Below are 21036 nucleotides of genomic sequence, written 5' to 3'. Positions count from 1 at the left end.
CCTAAAAATTATAAAGAGTGAGACCAGGAGGTGCTTGAAATAATCCACAGCACTCTCAAAGGTTGATGAAGATGCTAAAATTATTTCATTGTACAAATATAAAGTAGGCAATGTTGAGGTATAAGAACACAAATTTGATGTTTCGACCCCTTCCGGATCTTAATCATGTAGTCGCTGGGTTCAGATAGGGAAAAGCAAGCTCTCCTGCGACAATGCAGCAATATTGCTTACTTTATATCTGCACAATGAAATAATTTTAGCATCTTCAACCTTGGAGAGTACGGTGGATTATCTCATTACATGCTTACAGATGATGCCATTGTAATTAAAATGATTTTCAGAACTTTAACATTGATGGGAATCTGGCTCCTGGCACCACGGCCAATCAGCTAACTGCCCGAAAGTGGCTCAAACAAGTGAATGAGAAAGAGCCTTTTCGATCAGCTGATCATTCGGGGAGCCAAGAGTTGGGTATTATCAGTAGTAAAGTCTGGGAATGCCCCTTGAAGTAAAGCAATTGAACTATTTTATGTTCTATTGGAACAAACCTCTTTCTGTCACGTCATTTGCATTACAGTGGGCGCAATTCTTGCCAACAATAGTCCCTTTCAGATCATGCTACATGTATAGCAACTCAAGGAGTCATACGTCTGAGACCCCAAATGATAAGCATAACTCGCCTCTTTACAGAAGTTCTTGAGACTGTCCATACCCTAATCTAGTACTGCAGCTCAGCCCATTGAAGTAAGCTGACTCAGCAGCATGGATGTTCAGTTTGCCCCTGGCCAGTGTACACCTATAATTAAATTTGAGGTTTAGAGCTCGACTCTCATAACTATTATGGACTGCTGAAATAAGTGTTTTTCATTTGCTAAGAGCAATAAGTCCATGAGCTAGTAGTGGCCATCAGTCAAGCACAATATCTGGCTGGAAAGCGTTAGCTAAGGGAAAGGCCAATAATTCCACCAAGAAGAGTTGGGCCATAATGAAAGGCAACAGCTTCTGAAAAAGTAATTAAGTGGTTGCCTGAAGTAGAGCCTCTGGCTGGACTCGGCCAATTTCCAACCTCATAGCTTCCAGTCCGAGAAACATCCAGACACCTTCACGACCTTCTCCAAAGTCTCTATACCTCTTGAAAACTTTGACTTCCAAAGATGAGAACTTTACAGTTTGCAACCATTAAAGAATTGTGACCCTCCATTTGGAGACATTGAGTTTTGCATAAATATCCATTCCCTAGAAGTTGACCTAAAGGGACTATGTTAGCACAGAATGATGTTTCTAACCAAGAACGCCAGTGCACAAACACGTGCCCAAATATTTAAGTGCACCTTTTCACCTGATTGTTTTCCCTCAATCTCCACCCCTCTTTGATTGACAGCTCTGACTTCCTAGAGACAGAGAAGGGTGGAGATAAAGGGAAAACAAGCAGGTTAGAAGGTGTATTTAAACGTTTGGCCACTCCATGATGCATCGAATGCCAGTACTTGGTTTGAACAGTCATTCTGTCCTCACAGAGTCCCTTTAAGTGCACCTTTGCATCTACTTGTTTTCCACCTATCTCCACCCTTCTCTGGCTCTATGAAGCCACAGCTGTCAATCAAAGAAGATGGGAGGGTGGGATGTAGATAGCGGGAAAACAAGCAGATGGGAAAGTATAGTGAAATGTTTGGTCATGCCATAATGCACTGAGCGCTAGTACTTGGTTTGAAGAGTCATCCTGTATTGATTGAGTCCCTTCAAGTAAAATTGATATTTTGCAAGAGTAAGAGTCAGTGTGTCCAATTTTTCCTGCAACTTGCTTATGATAAAGTTCATAATGAAAGCAGAAGATAAAAATGTCATTTAGGACTTTTCGCATCCTTTTTAAAACTTGGAAACATAGATCCAGTAATATAGATGAATCATGCTAAATATTTTAACCGGGCTGAAGAATGGAATGGAACAGAATGGAGCTGCCCTTTAATACCCAAATAATTCTTTCCCCTGAAAATTCTTGTCCATTGTTTCTAAAGTTTGTTATATTTCATAAAAACTGTACGCCTTTAAACAGAAGTCCAAAAGTGTAATTAGGAACACTGCCAACCTTAGTGACCCCCCCAAAAAAAGCAACATCCCCAAATGTGTTTTATTAAAAGCAAATTCCAAAGAACTGTACCTAGGAAAACTAACATTCTGCATGTGGAATTCTGTGATAAAAAGCTTTGAATTCCCAGGCTTCCCTAACTAAGCCCCACTGGTGTAGTGAACCATGAATCTCCGGAAATTGAATTAGAGCATAGCAGCAATTATTTTATACAGTGCCATCGTGATGGGAATCTGCTCGGCATGAAACACCAGGAAACAAGAAAAATTAAAAGCACAATAAAAAGAAAAACGATCTCTAACATGTTTACCAATATTATGCAGAGAAGTTACAGAAATAAAGCGGGGTCGTATGTTGGAAAGCAGATCAGACACAATTAAAGATACAAATCAAATTAGGCAATTCTGAAAAATAGATGACACAATAGATACTTAAAGAAAAACAGACACATTCCAGAGTCTTTCTTAATGCGCCGCTTGGACGCGGCTTGTAAAGACATTTATTGGTTCTGGCAAGTGAAGTGCAAACTTGTCTAGGAAAACCTCGAGAAAACTTTAATCAATGACTGCAATTATCTGTTGAGAAGTCAGTATAGGAAAATCATTTATCTCCACATCTGCATGTGATGAATGGCAAAAACAAAGTGGATCAGCAGTCTTTATCTAGTATAATAGTCAGATGCCAATGAAATTATTAGGAAATTACAATATATGCCAAAAAGCAATTAGCCATGAAAGGAAAAAAAATAGCTAAAAATTCCAAAGTTATATTCTAAAATATATACACATAATATCTATGTATATACATACTTTATATATATACAGTACAGACCAAAAGTTTGGACACACCTTCTCATTTAAAGATTTTTCTGTATTTTCATGACTATGAAAATTGTACATTCACACTGAAGGCATCAAAACTATGAATTAACACATGTGGAATTATATACTTAACAACAAAGTGTGAAACAACTGAAAATATGTCTTATATTCTAGGTTCTTCAAAGTAGCCACCTTTTGCTTTGATGACTGCTTTGCACACTCTTGGCATTCTCTTGATGAGCTTCAAGAGGTAGTCACCGGAAATGGTCTTCCAACAATCTTGAAGGAGTTCCCAGAGATGCTTAGCACTTGTTGGCCCTTTTGCCTTCACTCTGCGGTCCAGCTCACCCCAAACCATCTCGATTGGGTTCAGGTCTGGTGACTGTGGAGGCCAGGTCATCTGGCGTAGCACCCCATCACTCTCCTTCTTGGTCAAATAGGCCTTTCACAGCCTGGAGGTGTGAAAGGCCTATTGAAAAAGGGTCCTTTAAGGTCCTGTTGAAAAATAAATGATGGTCCAACTAAACACAAACCGGATGGAATAGCATGCCGCTGCAAGATGCTGTGGTAGCCATGCTGGTTCAGTATGCCTTCAATTTTGAATAAATCCCCAACAGTGTCACCAGCTAAGCACCCCCACACCATCACACCTCCTCCTCCATGCTTCACGGTGGGAACCAGGCATGTAGACTCTATCCGTTCACCTTTTCTGCATCGCACAAAGACACAGTGGTTGGAATCAAAACCTTCAGTGTGAATGTACAATTTTCATAGTCATGAAAATACAGAAAAAGCTTTAAATGAGAAGGTGTGTCCAAACTTTTGGTCTGTACTGTATATATATATATATATAAAATATATTCTATATACATATATATATATATATTAATTACCAATATTTATCTGCCTTCTGTATTTACATTGACATTCATTGAACCTTGTGTATAGGACCTATTGGGTTGTTTTCTGGCCAGGATATGACAACCCACACATGACTACCTAGACCAAATTAGTGTACTCAATGCTGATTTTACACCATAATAATGAATGAAATTCCACTTTTATACACAACCTATGTGTGTTATCATAGCTCAACCATATTGACTTGATGGGGCTAGGAAAAAATATATCACACAGACCATGGACAAAGCTGACCATGTTTTTAAAGGAAATCTGCCTGGTTTTCTACATCTTGTACAATCCCTTTAAACCGTACCTACTGGAAAATAAACCTAAGCCATTAGTAGCCAAAAAGGTGTCTTCTATACATACTTTGCTCCTCAGAGGCTTTATAGTGAGTAATTAGTGTAGTGTTAGGATCTGGACACATAACATTATGACCTACATGCAGCGTATGACCCTTTGACTCTTAAATCAGTACCACCAACCAAACATCATGACCAACTTTTGTCCATGGTATTAGGGTTGTGCACACCACCATAAAAATCGGACTAGTGCTGTCACTTGGACCAATGTTATTCTATGGGACTGTGCACATGTCCTATTTTTCCCTTGTCTGAGTTGTTCCAAGGAACAGATCGCAGCATGCATGATTTTCCTCCGAGAATAAGCTGGCCCTCACGCATGCAACTCTATGAGTCTGAGGAATAAATCTGTTGGCACTTGGATAACACCTGAGTGTGGTTCAATTTTTAAGAACTGATAATAGGAGAAGTTGGGTCACCAGACAGCATGAAGATATTTTGGTCATGCGCAGTGCATGACCAAAATGTCTTCTGCATCTGCAGCACTGACAGCCTGTATAGCACAGGGATGGTGCTGCATTCCTGTGCTATACAGGTGATCAGAATAAAAAAAAAGTGAAAGTCCCATAGTGGGACAAAGAATAAAGGTAAAAAAAAGTGTCAGAAAGTGAAAAGAAAAAATTGTAAAAATATAAAAAAAAAATTAAAAAAATAATCCACCAAAAATAAAAATATAATGTACCCATCAATAAATATTATTATGAAAAAAACAAAACAAAACAATACAAGTACACATATTTAGTATTGCCGCGCCCAGAACGACCTGACCTAGAAAACTGTCGCACTAAACACTAGTTAACCCCTTTAGTGAACATGGTAAAAAAATAAATAAAAAAAAAGCAAAAAACGATGCTTTATCATCATACTGCCAAACAAAAAATGGAATAACACGCGATAAGAAAGACAAATATAAATAAAAATGGTACCGCTGAAAATGTCATCTTGTCCTGCAAAAAACAAGCCACCATACAGCTCCATCAGCTGAAAAATAAAAAAGTTATAGCTCTTAGAATAAAGCGATGCAAAAAAATAAATTTTTCTATAAAATAGCTTTTATTGTGTAAAAGCGCCAAAACATAGAAAAACGATATAAATGTGGTACCACTGTAAACGTATTGACCCGAAGAATAAAGCTATCTTACAAATTTTACCACACGCGGAACAGCATAAATTTAAAAAAAAAAAAAACAATTCCTGAATTGTTGGTTTTTGTTTATTCTACCTCCCAAAAATCGGAATAGTAAGCGATCAAGAAATGTCACGTGCCTGAAAATGGCACCAATAAAAACGTCAACTCATCCCACAAAAAACAAGCCATCACATGATTCTTTCAGCCAAAATATGGAAAAATTATAGCTCTCAAAATATGGTGATGCAAAAACTAGATTTTACAAAAAAAATGTGTCTTTTAGTGTGTGACTGCTGTCAATCATAAAAGCCCGATATGATTCTGGTATCTCTGTAATCGTACTGACCCGAAGAATAAAGTCGTCTAATCACTTATACCACACGAGGAATGGCGTAAAAAATAAACTCTCGGGTTAGGGTTGGGGTTGAGCTAGGGTTAGCGTTGGGCTAGGGTTAGGGTTGGGCTAGGGTTAGGATTAGGGTTGATATTAGGGTTGGGGTTAGGGTTGGGGTTGGGCTAGGGTTGGGCTAGGGCAAGAGTTAGAGTTGGGCTAGGGTTAAGGTTGGTCTAGGGTTAGGGTTGGGGCTAGGGTTGGGGTTGCGCTAGGGTTGGGGTTAGGGTTGGGCTAGGGTTAGGGTTGGGCTAGGGTTAGGGTTGGGCTAAGGTTGGGCTAGGGTTAGGGTGGGGCTAGGGTTAGGATTGGGATTTTTTTCAGAAGTAAAAAAAAAAAAGATGACGATATGGCGACCAGTGTTGAGCGCAAGTGCTCGCTACTTGAGTTTGCATCGGGGGCTCGGGTATGCACTGAGTATCGCAGTTTCTCGAGTGACATGCTCGAGTCTCTGACCCATATGCTTCGCGGCCAAAAACACCTCGTGGGGATTGCCTGTCATGCACAAGCGATCCCCGCATTTTTTTTTTGGGTGTCTAATAACCGTGAAACATGTGGGCGGGGACTCGAGCATGTCACTCGAGCACCCACGATACATGGCGCATACCTGAGTAACTGATGCAAACTCAAGTAGCGAGCACTTGCGCTCAAGACTAATGACAACTTATTCAACATGATGACCTAATGTTATCAAATTCTGTGTCGTACCTCTGGGTTCAAAATGTTCACTATACCCCTTGATAAAATCTTTGAGGGGTGTAGTTTCCAAGATGGGGTCACTTGTGGGGGGTTTCCACTATTTAGGCACATCAGGGGCTCTCCAAAAGCGACTTGGCATCCGCTCTCAATTCCAGGCAATTTTGTGTTCAAAAAGTCACACAGCGCTCCTTCCCTTCTGAACTCTGCCGTGCACCCAAACACTGTATTTTCCCCACATATGGGGTATTAGCGTACTCAGGAGAAATTGCACAAAAGTTTTTGAGGTCCATTTTCTCCTCTTACCCTTGTGAAAATAAAAAAATTGGGGCTTAAACATAATTTTTGTGGAAAAAGTTTGATTTTTTTATTTTCACGGCTTCATGCTATAAACTTCTGTGAAGCACTTGGGGGTTCAGGGTGCTCCCAACAAATCTAGATAAGTTCCCTGAGGGGTCTATTTTCCAAAATGGTGTCACTTGTGCAGGGTTTCCACTGTTTAGGCACATCAGGGGCACATCCGCTAATTATTCAAGCAAATTTTACAATCAAAAAGTCAAATGGTGCTCCTTCCCTTCCGAACCCTGCTGTGCGTCCAAACAATGGTTTTCCCCCACATATGGGGTATCTACTTACTCAGGAGAAATTGCACAACAAGCTGCATGGTGCAATTTCTCCTGTTACCCTTATGAAAATGCAAAATTGGGGGCTGAAAAACATTTTTGTGGGAAAAATGTGAAAATTTTATTTTTACGGCTCAATGTTATAAACTTCTGTGAAGCACCTTGGGGTTCAAGGTGCTCACCACACATCTATATAAGTCCCCTGAGGGGTCTAATTTCCAAGATGGTGTCACTTGTGGGGGTTTCCACTGTTTAGGCACATCAGGGGTTCTCCAAACGCAACATGGCGCCCGCTAATTATTCAAGCAAATTTTACATTCAAAAAGTCAAATGGCGCTCCTTCCCTTCCGAACCCTGCCGTGCACCCAAACAGTGTTTTTTCCCCACATATGGGGTATCTCCGTGCTCAGGAGAAATTGCACAACATATTTTGGGTCAATTTTTCCTGTTACCCCTGCAAAATTAAAAAAAATTGGGTCTAAAGTAACATTTTTGTGAAAAAAGTTAAATGTTCATTTTTTTCTTCCACATTCCAAAAATTCCTGTGAAGCACCTGAAGTGTTAATAAAGTTCTTGAATGTGGTTTTGAGCACATTGAGGGGTGCAGTTTTTAGAATGGTGTCACTTTTGGGTATTTTCTGTCATAAAGACCCCTCAAAGTGACTTCAAATGTGATGTGGTCCCTAAAAAAATGGTTTTGTAAATTTTGTTGGAACAATGAGAAATCGCAGGTCAAATTTAACCCTTATAGCGCCCTAATCAAAAAAAAATTTTGTTCCAAAATTGTGCTGATGTAAAGTAGACATGTGGGAAATGTTATTTATTAACTTTTTTTGTGTGAGATATCTCTCTGATTTAAGAGTATAAAAATTCAAATTTTGAAAATTGCGAAATTTTCTAAATTTTTGCCAAATTTCCTTCTTTTTTCACAAATAAACGCAATTGATATCGAAGAAATTTTACCACAATGATGAAGTACAATATGTCACGAAAAAACAATCTCAGAATCAGGGGGATCTGTTGAAGCGTTCCAGAGTTATTACCTTATAAAGTGACAGTGGTCAGAATTGTAAAAACTGGCCTGGTCATTAATGTGCAAACCACCTTGGGTTGTAAAGAGGTTAAAAGTAGAGATGAGCAGATGAGGCAAAATTTGAATTCACCCATTCATGCAGATTTTACTGAGAAATTTTGGTTTGCAGAAAAGTTATTCTCCGCGAATTAAATGTGCCTTATTATACTCTGGGGTGTTTTAAGACCCCAGAGCATAATAAACTAAAGATGCAAAAAATAAAAAAAAAATACTTATACTAACTTTAGCACTCAACTCTCCGACCACTATGGATTTCATGGTCCTGCGACTGGCCTTGAATCTTTTTATCACCGCGGCTGAGCGTGAAATTCCGGAGCAGAAACATTTCTGCACAAACTCACGAAAGATGACAACATAATGATTTCACGATGTGTGGGGTGACGCTGTATGCGCATGCACGTAAATATCCTGGACTTCATCAGAGCCGGAAGTCCCAGCCTACCAAGCAGTGGTGATAAGCAGATATGACAAAGCATACGTGGGTGATGGTGAGGAAGAGAGGGGCTGGAGACATGAGCAGTAAGATGAGTATAAGTAATTTTTTTTCTCAACTTTTTCATGGACCTTTACGGTTCAGTAATATGATGGTTAGCGGCGACCATTTTGATGAATCTGCGGAGAAGCGAATTACAAAAAATCTGCATTTTGGAGAATGTGAATTTTTGCAATATTTTGTAATATTTCAATATATTCGCTCATCTCTAATTAGACGGGTAGTTAGTATAAAATAAAGGCCTTAGAGCCTTAGAGTACAAAGATGTTTTTATGACATTTCACACAGTCACGTGCTCACATTCCCATAAGTTTTGTATAGATATTATTATTAAGGAACAATTATCTCTCAAGAAACAGATTAATTTCTTCGGACATTAGACATAAAAAGAACATCAGCCGCCAATTTCAGGAATGTCGTCTGCTAGGTATGCAAATGATAAGTGATCAAAGCCACAAAGAAAGAACAATGAAACTTGTTTGATACTATGTAGCGGCTTTATAATCCTCCAGTCCAGTTATGTCCATCAGATAAGAACTTCTTTCAAAGTCGTATTTTTCAGGTTGTTCCATGTTCTTAAGTGTAAATGGGGCTGTCATCAAGTATTAATTAAGATTTTCTTTTGTTGCCATTACCACAAAGTGAATTTCTCAAGGAGAGTAGATTCCTCTCCATTTAAAGGCTTCTCACAAAGTAGATGGGGGTTATTTTCTTATAAATGTAGACGTCCAGGAGCTTCATCTTCAGTCTTATGATCACCTTTATATGATACAAAGATGAAGTAGGGAGAGTTGTCTAACACTGGATGTACCTACAACATTTTTCTTTGACTTTGGAGGATTTTTTTCTTGGAGAAAGCATATGTTGGCTATACACCTTAGATAGCTGCCGGCAGAACAGATTTCTCTCTCAACCTTCCCATACAAAGGCAGAGTCTGCCATTGGTGTTCTCCTCTCTTTACAGTGATTCACACTCTGCGTGGCTCAATATTTTTACTTGCAGGCTGTCTGTGTTCATCTCTTTCTAGAGTCTCATTTAGGATAGTCTGCTATATAGGCCCTCCTTAAAAACTTGGATGCTTTTTCCCCCTCCACACTCTGATCTTCTATGTACTGTACAATCTACTCCCAATTCCTGCTGGAATTTCTTGTAAGATTATTAAAGTGGTTATCGAAGACTGTATTAATTTTTTACTATGGGCCTAAGAACTAACTGATAGGTAGCTACTAACTACTTGCCTGTTGTGCCTAGCTCCGATTTCTGTCGGTACAGAGCAGTCACAGCCGGTGATTCTCCAGCTTCCACTGACATCAGGTCGACAGAACAGTGGCTTCTTTTCTGCTCTGCTCTGTTGACAGGGCGTGACTGCCGAGGTCATGCTGATTGAAAGCCGGCTCCCCACTGCATAACTGCTGAGAGCCGGCTGTCAATTAGCATGATGTCATCAGTCACACCCCATTGACAGAGCAGCCCTGAAGAAGAGCTGCTCTGTTGACGTGGAGCAGCTTAACGTGTGCACATACCCTTATCCCTTATTCAGTGCACCAATACTCCCCCTCAGTTTGCATACTGAGCTTTTATATCTTGATTGACAACACTCAAATGAGTACTACCCGAACTCAATCAGTTTTACGATACTGGTGTAGCATTGCTAGAATCCAGTGGCCAAAGGAGCACAAGCAGGAACAGAAAGCGGTAGTAGAAGTTGTTGGTGTTAGCAAAGGAGTTGTAGAAAACAATCTGTAGCACCCTGAGGATTCGGCTGCTACAGGGGTATTGCACCTCAACCCAGAGGTGTGATATTCCACTCCCGGGTAAGGATGGAGTGTGGACCTGAGCTCGGTAGGCTGCATGCACTACACACATCCCATTTCCGAGGGGCAGGCCGACGGTACTCCCACTTAGAAATGTGCAGGTACGACCGAGTCTGTTCCTGGCTGGAGTGGGAGGGGGGGTGGTACATCCCAAGTAGTGTAGGGGCAGATAGGGGGAGCAGCCTGGGTAAAGATAGGAGCTCATTGGGTGCTGGTCACCTGAGCTCACACATAGAGGGTGTATATAAGGTGGGCACCATCAAAGAACAGGGTCAGTCTGTCAGAGTAAGAAGCAGAGGTCCAGATGAGCCTGCAGAGAGAGAGTGGAGCAGAGAAGGAAAGACCCAGAGGGGACAAAGAGAGGACTCTGAGAACCCAAATTCAATCCCCGGGTGAAGAGTCGGCAATAGGGTACCGGATCCCAAACTGGTGGGGGCAAAAGCACACCCTAGCCAGAGACCGGAGGCCGTGGGCAGCGTCTGCCACGGCCACCCACCACATCCACCCCGAAGGCAAACCACGTGGAGGGTCAGGGAACCCAAGGCCAAGGGTCTCCCAACAGAAGGCCCGAGGGAGCTGGACCTAGGTGGATCACTAGTGGGGACGGCCAGAGGAAAGGACAGAAGGAGAGCTCAGGGTCACGCTCCGGACTTGTTTGGGGGTTTGCTGAATCCAGGACCTGGTGGACGCAGCACGGCTCGGGTGGTCACTTGAAGCTGGAGTGACCGGAACATCAGCAGTGAGTAAATACCCTAAACTGCACAACCCGACTCTGTCTTCACTTAACATCTATGCTGCACCACCACAACCCCCATCCTCTGCACCTGACCCCCTGAGGCTATACCCCACCCGTTGGGGGTTATACTACCAAAAGCTGCACCAACACCATCAGCCTCAGCGGACCCTGCTGCAGCGGCGGCCATAGTGACCGCAATACAACGGGTGGCGTAGTCGACATTAAGAACTTTATAACATCTGTAGGACTGCCACATACTCTGAGCTTGACACCCTGGGCACGGACCGGGTCACAGCCACTCGGAAGACTACAACTCCCATCTCATCCGGCTCCGGGTATTCCCCTAAAGAATATGGCCCAGGGGGCGCGTCAAATCCATAGATAAATGAGAACAGTCTGAGTAAGACAGTCCAGGAGGTGGAGACTGGAACTAGACTAAAACAGCTAGACACAATATTCAAGCAATGAGTGAGAGATTCATGCGGCTTTAATAAGCCCAAACAGGAAACAAGATGGATCCCACAGGTCCAGAATCTGCCATCTCAGTAAAGGGCAATTGCAGAACACAACAGCATCCTCCAGTGGTAAGGAGTGGGATTGCAGCACAATTATTAAGGTGAACAATAGCAGCCACTAGTGGTCAAACTGTAGAAGGACAACAGGAATTCTGACATTACTCCCACCTTTCAACAGCAGCCTCCGGACGATGCTTGGCTTGGTTTATGTGGGTATTTTTGGTGAAACTGTTTAAGCAGTGGAGGAGCATTCATATTTTCTACAGGTTCCCAGGAGTTATCTTCAGAGCCATACCATTGCCACTTTATTAAGTACTGCAACTTGTTTCTGAATATTCTAGAATCCAGGACCTTTTCAGCTGTGTAATGTTCTTGACCATCCACTTCAAAAGGATCAGGAGGAGGTAGACGACGCCCTGGAAAAGGATTTGGAACAAATAGCTTGATTATCCTGTTACGATACTGGTGTAGCACTTCTGGAATCCAGTGACCAAAGGAGCACAAGCAAGAACAGAAAGAGATAGTGAAAGTTTTTGTAGTTAGCAAAGGAGTTTTAGAAAACAATTCATAGGTAGGAGAGAACAGTCTGGGTTAGACAGTCCAGGAGGCGGAGACTTGAACTAGACTAACACAGCTAGACACAATACTCAAGCAATGAGTGAGATATCCATGCAGCTTTAAGTAGGCCCAATCAGGAAACAAGATGGATCCCACAGGTTCAGAATCTACCATCTTAGTAAAGGGCAATTGCAGAACACAACAGCAGCCTCCAGTGGCAAGGAGTGGAATTGCAGCACAATTATTAATACAATAGCGGCCACTAGTAGTCAAACTGCAGAAGGACAACAGGAATCCTGACAATCAGCGACTCTGCACGGACACAGCAGTCACACTCATATAATGTTATTACGGTCTCTTATCACTGGCTCCTGTCTGCAGCTACCGCTCGGTATTGTACTGCAGACAGGAGCTTGTGATCAGAGCCGAAAATGACACTGTATGAGTGCGATTGTAGTGTCCATGTAAAGCCGGTGATTACGTTCAGGCAGCACTTGCTTGGGGCTAAGTTACTTATATACCTGTATGAGTGGTTTTGTTGGCTTTTTGGCCTATGTGCAATTTTGCCTAGTTTTGTGTTTAGGAAGCAAATGACCAATTAAAATAAAGTCAGTGCAAAAGTGATCATTGCTTTTAAAGGTAAATACCTTGAAGTAGTATAACATCACATTACAATTCTGTATACCTCGCTTTAAACTCTCAGGAAAGCGAGTTAATATTAGCATGAATTTTTTTTTTTTTGCTGTCATTCAGACAAGAAGGAGAAAGAAACCCACACGATGCGTATTTCATGCGTATTTTGTGCGGAAAATTCCGCAGCGTAAACGCATGAATTACGCATGTTAGCCTTTTGCCATGGTCCCCTATGGCATTCCGCAATTGTAATGCCCACGCTGCGGAATTTTCCGCAGTGTTTTGTTGTGCGGAAAATTCCGCAGCATGTCAATTCTTTGTGCGTTTACGCATGCGGAATTGCCATCTACAATGCAGTAGAAAACGCAAGGCAATTCCGCATGTGCAAAACGCGCGAATTACGCGCGAAAAACGCATGCCAAATTCCGCATGCGTTTTCCAGGAAAAAGGACATGCGGAAATGAAGCGGAAATTTCCGCTTCAAATACGCATCGTGTGCACTTAGCCTTACACGGCTTTTATGCTCATTTTATCATCAGACATTTAGCAGTGATAAAAAGAAACATACACTAAGAAGACAGATAAAAAGATTTGTACAGATGTATGGCTTTTATGTAAATTTGTCGATTCCTTGACACTAATGTTTATTTTCAGGGATATTGTAAAAGCTGAAAGAAGAAGCAAAGCTTTCAATTTTCCAATATCTGACACCATGAATATAACTCTACCGGTGATAACTTAATTGTGCACTAAGAGACATATACTGTGGGTGGCATAAAAGGCCAATAAACAATTGTTTGTAAAAGACAGACCATACCGCTAAACACAACCCATTGCCGATGATCCGAGAGCAGCCAGACAAGACTTTCAGTGAATAACATGTCCCTGCTCTATTATTTTTTACATATTACTGTTGCTAGGTACTGCAGTTCTGCATTAATTCTCATATGCCCTTTTATCATCAGTTGTATCTTGGAAAAATTAAAGGAAAATGCAACTCAAAATAGTTCTCTGTCTGAGAGACATGTATTGTATTTTATTTCACCTACTTACTAGTTCTCCACCCCACCTCCAAAAAGCCTGTCAACCACCATCAAGAGAAGCATGACGGAGTGGGGTGAAGGCTTTCCTTATGACTCAAAACGAACACCCCGATTCACCAAGACCAGCAATTTTCTCGCCAGTCTTGATGAGGGGGCATATAAGAGTCAAATGCTCCTGAATCATTAGGAGGCGTGCACCTCTTAATGAATCGGGAGCTTCTGATGAGTGGCATGCGTCACTTAATGAATCAGAAGTGTCTGATGAGTGGCGTGCACCTCTTAGTGAATCAAGAGTGTCCTATGAGTGGCGTGCTCCTCCGATCAGCATGCCAGAAATATTACTTCAGTTCCTGACTGGAGTGAGATTTCTGACGTTGAGAAAGCCACAGCTCGTCAATAATATTGGAAAGGTTGCAGAGACAATAAAAGCACAACATGGAGTTATCTGATAAATTGATATACGATTAAAGGATATGGTAACTGCTCACCTTGTGGAGTTGTGTGACCCACAACAGAAGTTGTACACATAGCAGGCAATTATTCCAGCTGCTACAATACCAACAGGTTGGAGGCTCCAACGTAGCAATGAGGTAGGGGAAAAAAGTTTGTGAATCTGCGCTGCTGGTACAATCCAAATGCGGTGTAGACATGTCAATGCGGTTTTAATCTCAATGCATTTCAAACTTGTGGTTGTGGTTCTCCTGAGGAAGAAATTTGCTAACTTTGAAACGTGTTGAGACTAAAACCGCATTAACATTTCTACACCGCCTTTGGAGTGCACCAGCAGCGCAGATTCACAAACTTTTTTCCACTACCTGACAGATCGACAGGAATTAGATGATCTGTGATATTACACCCCGCCATGCCCTGTCCCTCCCCAGCTCCTCCTATTTTGGCAGAGTTGGGAGAAACTGGCGTTTAAAATTTTTTACATTTGTGACTTTTCAAAGCAATTTACTCCAGAATTCTGGAAAAATTGCTTTGTTGAATCGAGCCCAATAGTCTGGAGTATTCTTTTGGTGCTCCTATTAGTCAAACAGCACATTTTCTGTGTGGGTCATTTTGGCGACTAGGGGTATAGACCTTAGGTAAGGTAACATATTAGGCAGACAGACCCTCTTTGATACTTGACAATTCTGGACATAGTAATAAATTGTTTTTGTGTGGTTTTGAAAATCTGTTTCCAAACTTCCTTGTGAGTTCCCTATCGACATATAATATACTGATCCATGATATGGCAGGTCCCCTTCTTTTAAGCAGGCTCAGAAGCTGAACATGCATTATTGCCGGCAGATGATGGCTGTGGTGTTTAGCTATCATTTGCTTTTAACAGTAGCTAGTGAAGCTGAGCTATTCCCGCTGCTAACTTCTAAAATGCCGCTGTCAAATTTCTGACAGCGTTGTTTACAATGTATTGCCCAGGGGCAGTGCCCATTGGTCCTCTGCAACTTTATTGAGGTGTGATGACCTTTTGACATGGTAGCTGGGTATCTGCAGAAGACCCCCATGCCTGCCATGACGGTATTCCAGTGACTGGTATTCATAGGAGACCATGATTTTCACTACATTTTCACTACTGCAATACTGTGGTATTATAGTGTAAGCAACCAGATAATCACAGATTCAAGTCAAATAAAGATATAAAAAAACGTAAAAATTATATTCACACCCCTTTTTCGCCCATGAAAAATATAGAAAAATAAATAATAAACATATTTGGTATCTCCACATCCCTAAAATGCCAGTCTATCAAAATATCAAAATAATTAACACGGACAGTAAACAACGTAATCAGAAATAAATCAAAGTGCCAAAATTGTGTTTTTTGGGTCACAGAAAGTGCAATAAAAAGCAATGAAAATGTATCTACCGCAAAATGGTATCAATAAAAATGTCAGATCATCAAAAACATACGAGTCTGGCAGCAACATAATTTTACTAAGTCATTTTTATCGCACAATGAAGACTGTAAAAACAAAAGTTAAAAAACAATTGCGAAATTGCATTTTTTTGTGCAATTTACCCTCACGGAATATGTTTCTTGTTGAATGGCAAAATGAATGGTGTCGATCAAAGCTACAAATTGTCCCACAAAAAAATGAAACCGTTATGGATCTTGGAATAAGGGGTGAAAAAAACTAAAAACACAAATAAGGAGAATTGCACAGTCGGTCGGGAATGGTTAAAGAAGAAATTTCCTTCTTTAGGATCCTCACCTAAAAGTCTTTAGAGGCTACAAAGATCATCCCTAAAGAACCCGGCAAATCCATGCATCGATTTTAATGGGCACCATATAATGCTTCCTTCCTCCTGTTTGAACACTGCTGGTGAGTTCATCTCCAGCTTCCTTTTGGGTGCGGCTTTATATACTTTCCCCAGCTAGTATTTTCTGCTGGTGTGCTGGTGATAGTCTCATTTGAATGTCTAGCCATACTGCTGTAGCCAGTTAGTGAAAGATCAGCTAGGGTTTATCTCTCTGCTGTTTATGTTCTTTAACCTGCACTTATCTTCTGTTTTTGTTGGGAAGCAGGCGGCTTATTTTATAACAGTACATACTTAATCCCTTTGTATTTTGTGATTTGTTTTACTCACTCTGGGATCTTTCTATCTCAGCACACTTTCCCTTCTGTAGGTAATTTTCACTCTACTCTGCCCTCTGTTTCTTTAGGAGGTATGTGAAGTGCTTGACGGCCTTTTCAGACTGCATAGGTCCCAGTTGCCATAGTCTAGTTTGTGGTTAGGGCTACCTCAACTGATGCACAAACCACTAGGGACTGTGGGGTCAGGATCTCTAGTCGGTACAGGAACCAGAAGGGTCAGTTGCAGTTTTTAGTCTGTTACCTATTTTCCTGAGTGATTTGCTACACTATCATAACACTAGATCAGTGTTACCCAACTCCAGTCCTCAAGGCCCACCAACAGATCATGTTTTCAGGATTTCCTTAGTATTGCACAGGTGATGGAATTATTGCCTGTGCAGGTGATGGAATTATCATCTGTGCAATAGTAAGGAAACCCTGAAAACATGACCTGTTGGTGGGCCTTGAGGACTGAAGTTGGGGAACCCTGCACTAGATTATAAGGACAACATCTGCAAGGAGTTTGTATGTTCTCCCCGTGTTTGTGTGGGTTTCCTCTGGGTTCTCCGGTTTCCTCCCACACTCCAAAGACAACTGATAGGGAATATAGATTGTGAGCCCCAATGGGGGCAATGCCGATAATGTCTGTAAATTGTCTGGATTTTAAAGCTCTGTGGAATATGTTGGCGCTATATAAATAAAAAGATTATTATTATTATTATTATTATTATAGATGATCTTTGGGACTTTCTAGCAGCGGATCACTGGGAAACTAATTGGTTGGAACCTTAAATTGATAACAACTGTAATTTCTATTGAATGTTGGAAATATTTTTCATTCTAATCCAATTTTTCCAATATCCTCAATGATTTAATTATATTATACAAACAACTATTTTATCTTTGAATATCATACAATATACCATCTTATTGGACAATGTTACAATCTACAGTAGGTCCCTACTTCATTACTGACTCCAGCAGCTGTTATATAAGCAGGAAGCAGTTTTTCATCTTCTTGTAGCCATCAGCAGCACCAGTGCCCACAAACTACATCTCAACAACCTCCGGCTTCTTGCTTTATCCAACAAAACCACCAATAGAAATCAATGACTCAATCATGCAAGAGATAAATATTGAAATGCACAAACCCGAACGGCCTCTGCTTTCTTGTGGAACATCTCTTCCATGTCTTTTGCAAGTTTCTTGACGAGTTGAAGTCCATCTATTTCTTCTATGGAAACTTCCTTCTCAAATTCTTTGTATTTCTAAGGGAACAAAACATGACACTGATAAGTCATTTCTAGAAAATGGATGTTCTTCAATAACGCGCAGTACTATAATGATACAAGTCATCAAAAAGGAGATTCTGACTCGTAGATATATTTGTAAACAGAATAGAAATTAATGAAAAGGTTGAATAAAACCCAACTTTGGTGCCAATGGAAACTACAGGTCGTCCTGCAAAATACAAGTCCTTAATGCTACCTTGTGCCCTTTTGCCTTAGAGTTTCTTTCCACATTCACAATTTATCACAGATTCTTCACCACAAATCTTCATCAATTCACAGTACAAAACAAGACCCTCACTTGTGGCAGAAAAAAAAAACACTGTGGATTTCATCGCCCACAATGCTTTGTAATCCACAGTCTAATCTGCAAAGAAATCCGCAAGTAGCATGTGCAGATTTGTAGCCTACCTTTGAACATTGTCTTAGGGTATGTTCACATATTGCTTATTTGCTGTGGATTTTGTTGCAACTCTCCTAATCTTCTGAAATGTCCCCATTAACGTAGATGAATGAAATAGATTTTCAGGGGCAGAAATTTCTGCAATAAAATCTGCACCGTGGAAATTTATCCTAAGGATGAATTCAGATGTCAGTGAAACACGGTCCAAGTGTGGACTGTCGGTCACTGGACCTGAGCATGACAGCTCCATAGGCGTATATATGAGGCTGTTGCGTTCCAGTCAGAAGAAACAGCCAGTCCATTGTATCACAGTCCATACCCAGACCATTATACAAGGATGTCTGAATTCACCCTTAAAGGGGTGGTCCGGCACCAAAAATGCTTTTTCTAAATATCTATCCTTACACCCTAACCACTTTTGTAATTTGCTTTATTACACAACATCCTATACTTCTCCTCATCTAGCTACTTCCAAGATGTGTTTTTTTTACTGTACTTCCTTTGATGTTTCATTTGAAAGGAGTCTCAAATATGATATCACAGGAGGCCGGGGCTGCACTCACTGCCTGTAGCGTCCATCGTCTCTTCTGCAACAGGAGGACTGTGCTGCAATTACTCACTAGTTTCTTGAATCACCACCCGCTCTGAAGACATCCTGGATCCTGGGTGATGGATGCTGTGGGACATATGAGTGCAGCACCAGCACTCTGCTTCTATCTCCGGCGTCGTGGTTTCTGTGAAAGATGTTGTCGGGGGCGTAGATAGAAGCAGTGAGTAACACCAGTGCCGCCCCACAGCTTGTAGCACTGTCCTCAAACTAATCATCATCAGGTAGCTGCGATGGTATCACTCACTAATTCTATCACTGCCCCCTACTGACGATTTGTATGTGGGTGGTCTTAGAAGCTATGGGGTGGCATAGGTGACACTCATTGCTTTTATCTCCACAATCTGACAACATCTTTCTTCAGTTAAAGCTACGATCATGGAGATAGAAGCAGAATTCAGGCGCTGCACTCACATCTCAGCGTTCATCATCCAACATCCAGGACATCTTCAGAGGGGGTGGCGATGAAAGAAGCTAGTGAGTAACTGCAGCGCTGACCCCTGATGATGTCGTTTCCAGGAGGGGCAGTGCGGTGAGTGACTTCAGCCCCAGCCTCCTGTAATGGAACGTTTGAGACTCCTCTCAAACGAAACATCAGAGGCAGTACAGTACAAAAAAACACAGTTAGGAATTAGCTAGATAGGGAGAAGTGTAGGGTATTGTGTAATAAAGCAAATTACAAACGTGGTTAGGGTGTAAGGAGGATAGATATTTAGACCACCCTTTAAGCCTCTATGAATTTTCACTGGACTCTCAGAAAATAGAAAACTGTTAGTATAGTGACACAGATGTTCCTTTAAATGTTTTACTTTACTTTAATGGATCTTTAAGAGGAGTTAATTAATTTGAACTTCTAAGATGAGAACCGACTTGGCTTTAAACCAATTTTCTTTTTTCTTGTAGAAAACGGAATGATGGTTGTAGGGAAAATTGACATTACAATTAACTTCATCTCACTCAGCCTAACATCCATCTAAATCTGAATAATACAATTAGTTTGTGTTTAAGAGTAAACTACACAAAGGTGATGAGTAAAGGGGTGTTCTCATCTCATAGCACAAAGGTTTAGTGATAGGACTTTATGATCATGGGAGTTTAAATGGAATGTGTCAGCAGGTTTTTGCTATGTAATCTGAGAGCAACATAATGTAGGGGCAGAGATCCTGATTCCAGAGATGTGTCACATGTTCAGCAGCTTGCTGTAGTTTCAATGCAGTCAGTGTTTTATCAGCAGGAGATTATCACTGTAGGACCAGGTGCCACGTGCACAACAGCCCAGCTAATCTGCATAACTCTGCCCTCACCACTAATTGGCAGCTTACTGCAAATCAGTGATATGGGTGGGGTTATACAAAGTTTAGCATTCATAGCACTGCTACATCTACAGCAGAGAAAACAGGGATTGTGTCTAAACTGCACCAAGCAGCCTAGTAAGTGACACATCCCTGGAATCAGGGTCTCTGTCCCTAGATGATACGCTCAGATTCCATAGAAAAAAAAAATGACGGATTCCCTTTAATCTATTGAATCCCCTCTGATTCTGAGAGTAAAGGAGCCACAGAATTGATTAAAACCTCTGTCAGTCATAAAGTAATGTTGTATTCTCATATTTTAGTAATCAGTGATTACTTTATGAGATGGGAATATCCAATTAAAGGGATTTACAGGATTAATAAAACAATAGTTGCTGTCTTCCAAAAAGTGTACATAGTTGCAATACCAGACATAACCCATGGACAGGTTTGTTTCTGGAAGAAAGCAGCCATGTTTTTCCAAGTTCTAATATCAAATGAGCTTGAATTATTGCATCCAGATGAATTTTTTTCCATCGGCTTCTGTTTCAACATAGCTAAAAGCATGTTTGTACATTTTAGCAGAAGTTATAGCATCCATACTGCTGATCATAAGCCTAATTATGACTCTCTAGATCACAGTCGGACCGTTCTATGATTCATTTAAATCCTTTCTCAAAACATAAAAAGAACAGAACTTGTCGGTGGTCAATTTACGATGCATTATACACCAAGCAGTACATAATGTACCAGGTATGAATTGTTCACATTATGGAGTGCTGTATATATTTTTTTCCATTAGCCGTTGAGAAGCTAATTGAAATAAGTGGATGGCAAATAATGTGTGAGAGCATTTAGGTTATAATGTTGAAAGCAATATTTTGCTAGATTTTTTTAGTTGGACGGAGTTGTTGATTTCCTGGGAACACCAAGTAGAGAAAAGAAAAAGAAAAGACTCATTGTTGAGTC

General features: G+C 40.9%; 1 protein-coding gene across 3 annotated transcripts in view; it reads right to left on the bottom strand.

Moving 5' to 3' along the window:
* CACNA2D3 (calcium voltage-gated channel auxiliary subunit alpha2delta 3) overlaps positions 1-21036 on the bottom strand; it is a 1591404-nt gene that overhangs the window by 1163380 nt on the left and 406988 nt on the right. For all 3 annotated transcript variants that reach the window (XM_073644583.1, XM_073644584.1, XM_073644585.1), the window contains one exon: positions 17628-17744. In XM_073644583.1, coding sequence (XP_073500684.1) covers positions 17628-17744 — 117 coding nt within the window. The remainder of the gene's footprint in view (positions 1-17627; positions 17745-21036) is intronic.

This window comes from Phyllobates terribilis, unplaced genomic scaffold (genome assembly GCF_046119375.1).
Source record: "Phyllobates terribilis strain yellow unplaced genomic scaffold, ASM4611937v1 Scaffold_8__6_contigs__length_399053987, whole genome shotgun sequence".
Lineage (NCBI taxonomy): Eukaryota > Metazoa > Chordata > Amphibia > Anura > Dendrobatidae > Phyllobates > Phyllobates terribilis.
The sequence above is the reverse complement of the archived record's forward strand: the minus strand, read 5'-3'. Positions and strand labels throughout refer to the sequence as shown.